Source organism: Rasamsonia emersonii (assembly GCF_000968595.1).
Source record: "Rasamsonia emersonii CBS 393.64 chromosome Unknown ctg1118621759680, whole genome shotgun sequence".
NCBI lineage: Eukaryota > Fungi > Ascomycota > Eurotiomycetes > Eurotiales > Trichocomaceae > Rasamsonia > Rasamsonia emersonii.
The window spans coordinates 997-1,893 of NW_013563336.1; the positions used below are offsets into that span (position 1 = coordinate 997).

General features: G+C 46.2%; 2 protein-coding genes across 2 annotated transcripts; both read right to left on the reverse strand.

Annotated features, from left to right (window-relative positions):
* Positions 1 to 275: 275 nt before the first annotated feature.
* T310_0516 (uncharacterized protein) lies at positions 276 to 569 on the reverse strand (the record flags this gene model as incomplete). The annotated part of the gene is made up of 1 exon (XM_013476608.1): positions 276 to 569. A coding segment is annotated over one exon (294 nt), but the record flags the coding sequence as incomplete, so codon positions are not given.
* T310_0517 (uncharacterized protein) lies at positions 293 to 874 on the reverse strand (the record flags this gene model as incomplete). Its single annotated transcript, XM_013476609.1, has 1 exon — positions 293 to 874. A coding segment is annotated over one exon (582 nt), but the record flags the coding sequence as incomplete, so codon positions are not given.
* Positions 875 to 897: the final 23 nt, after the last annotated feature.

Sequence of the window (897 nt, forward strand, 5' to 3'; positions counted from 1 at the left end):
AGGAATTATATATTTATATATATTTATTTATTCTTACCGGGGAAGGTAAACATATGTAGTCACTTAAGTACAGGGTTTGGAGAAAACGTTGGTAAACAGTCTATTAACTGTTCAAAAAAAAAAAAACAGCGAGAGAGTCACTCAATGATCAAATTCAATCGACTCATCCCTGAAATGAATAGGCGAGGCTGACATGCGGCAGAACTACTTAAGGCTCACTCTCCCCACAATTCAAACAACTTGATCACAGCGCAGTCAGGTGGAATGCATCGATATTATGAATCAAAGTGATCTACCACCATAGCACCATGACTCCCAATATTCCCGCCTTGATGTTGTGAGATGGAACCTCGATCCCAATGGTATTTGACCTGATTGTATTGTCTACAAAAGGAACATGGACTAACTCCGCTAGATGAGATTCGGCACAGGAACAGCATGGTATAAGGACGACATGAACGGCTCTTTTGTGCCGGAGCTGGTTGAAATGGTGAAGAGTGCAATCCGTCAGGGATACCGACACATTGATTGCGCCGAAGCCTACGGGACCGAGGCAGAAGTCGGAGTAGCTATCAAAGAATGCGGAGTCCCCCGCGAGGAGCTTTTCATCACGACAAAGGTCGTCGAGACCATTGACGATGTGCCCTGAGCCATCGACACCAGTCTGAAGAAGCTCCAGCTCGATTATGTTGATCTGTAGGTTCTCTGACGATGGGCACTGACATTGCACCCCCATTTCTTTTTTTCTAACAATGTGTGTGCAGCTATCTGATCCACAGTCCCTATTTCGCCCAAAATGACGCCAATCTGCAAACAGCCTGGAAGGCAATGGAGGAAGTGCAACGCTCAGGCAAGGCCAAAGCCATCGGCGTATCTAGCTCCTCGTCCTCATCTCGA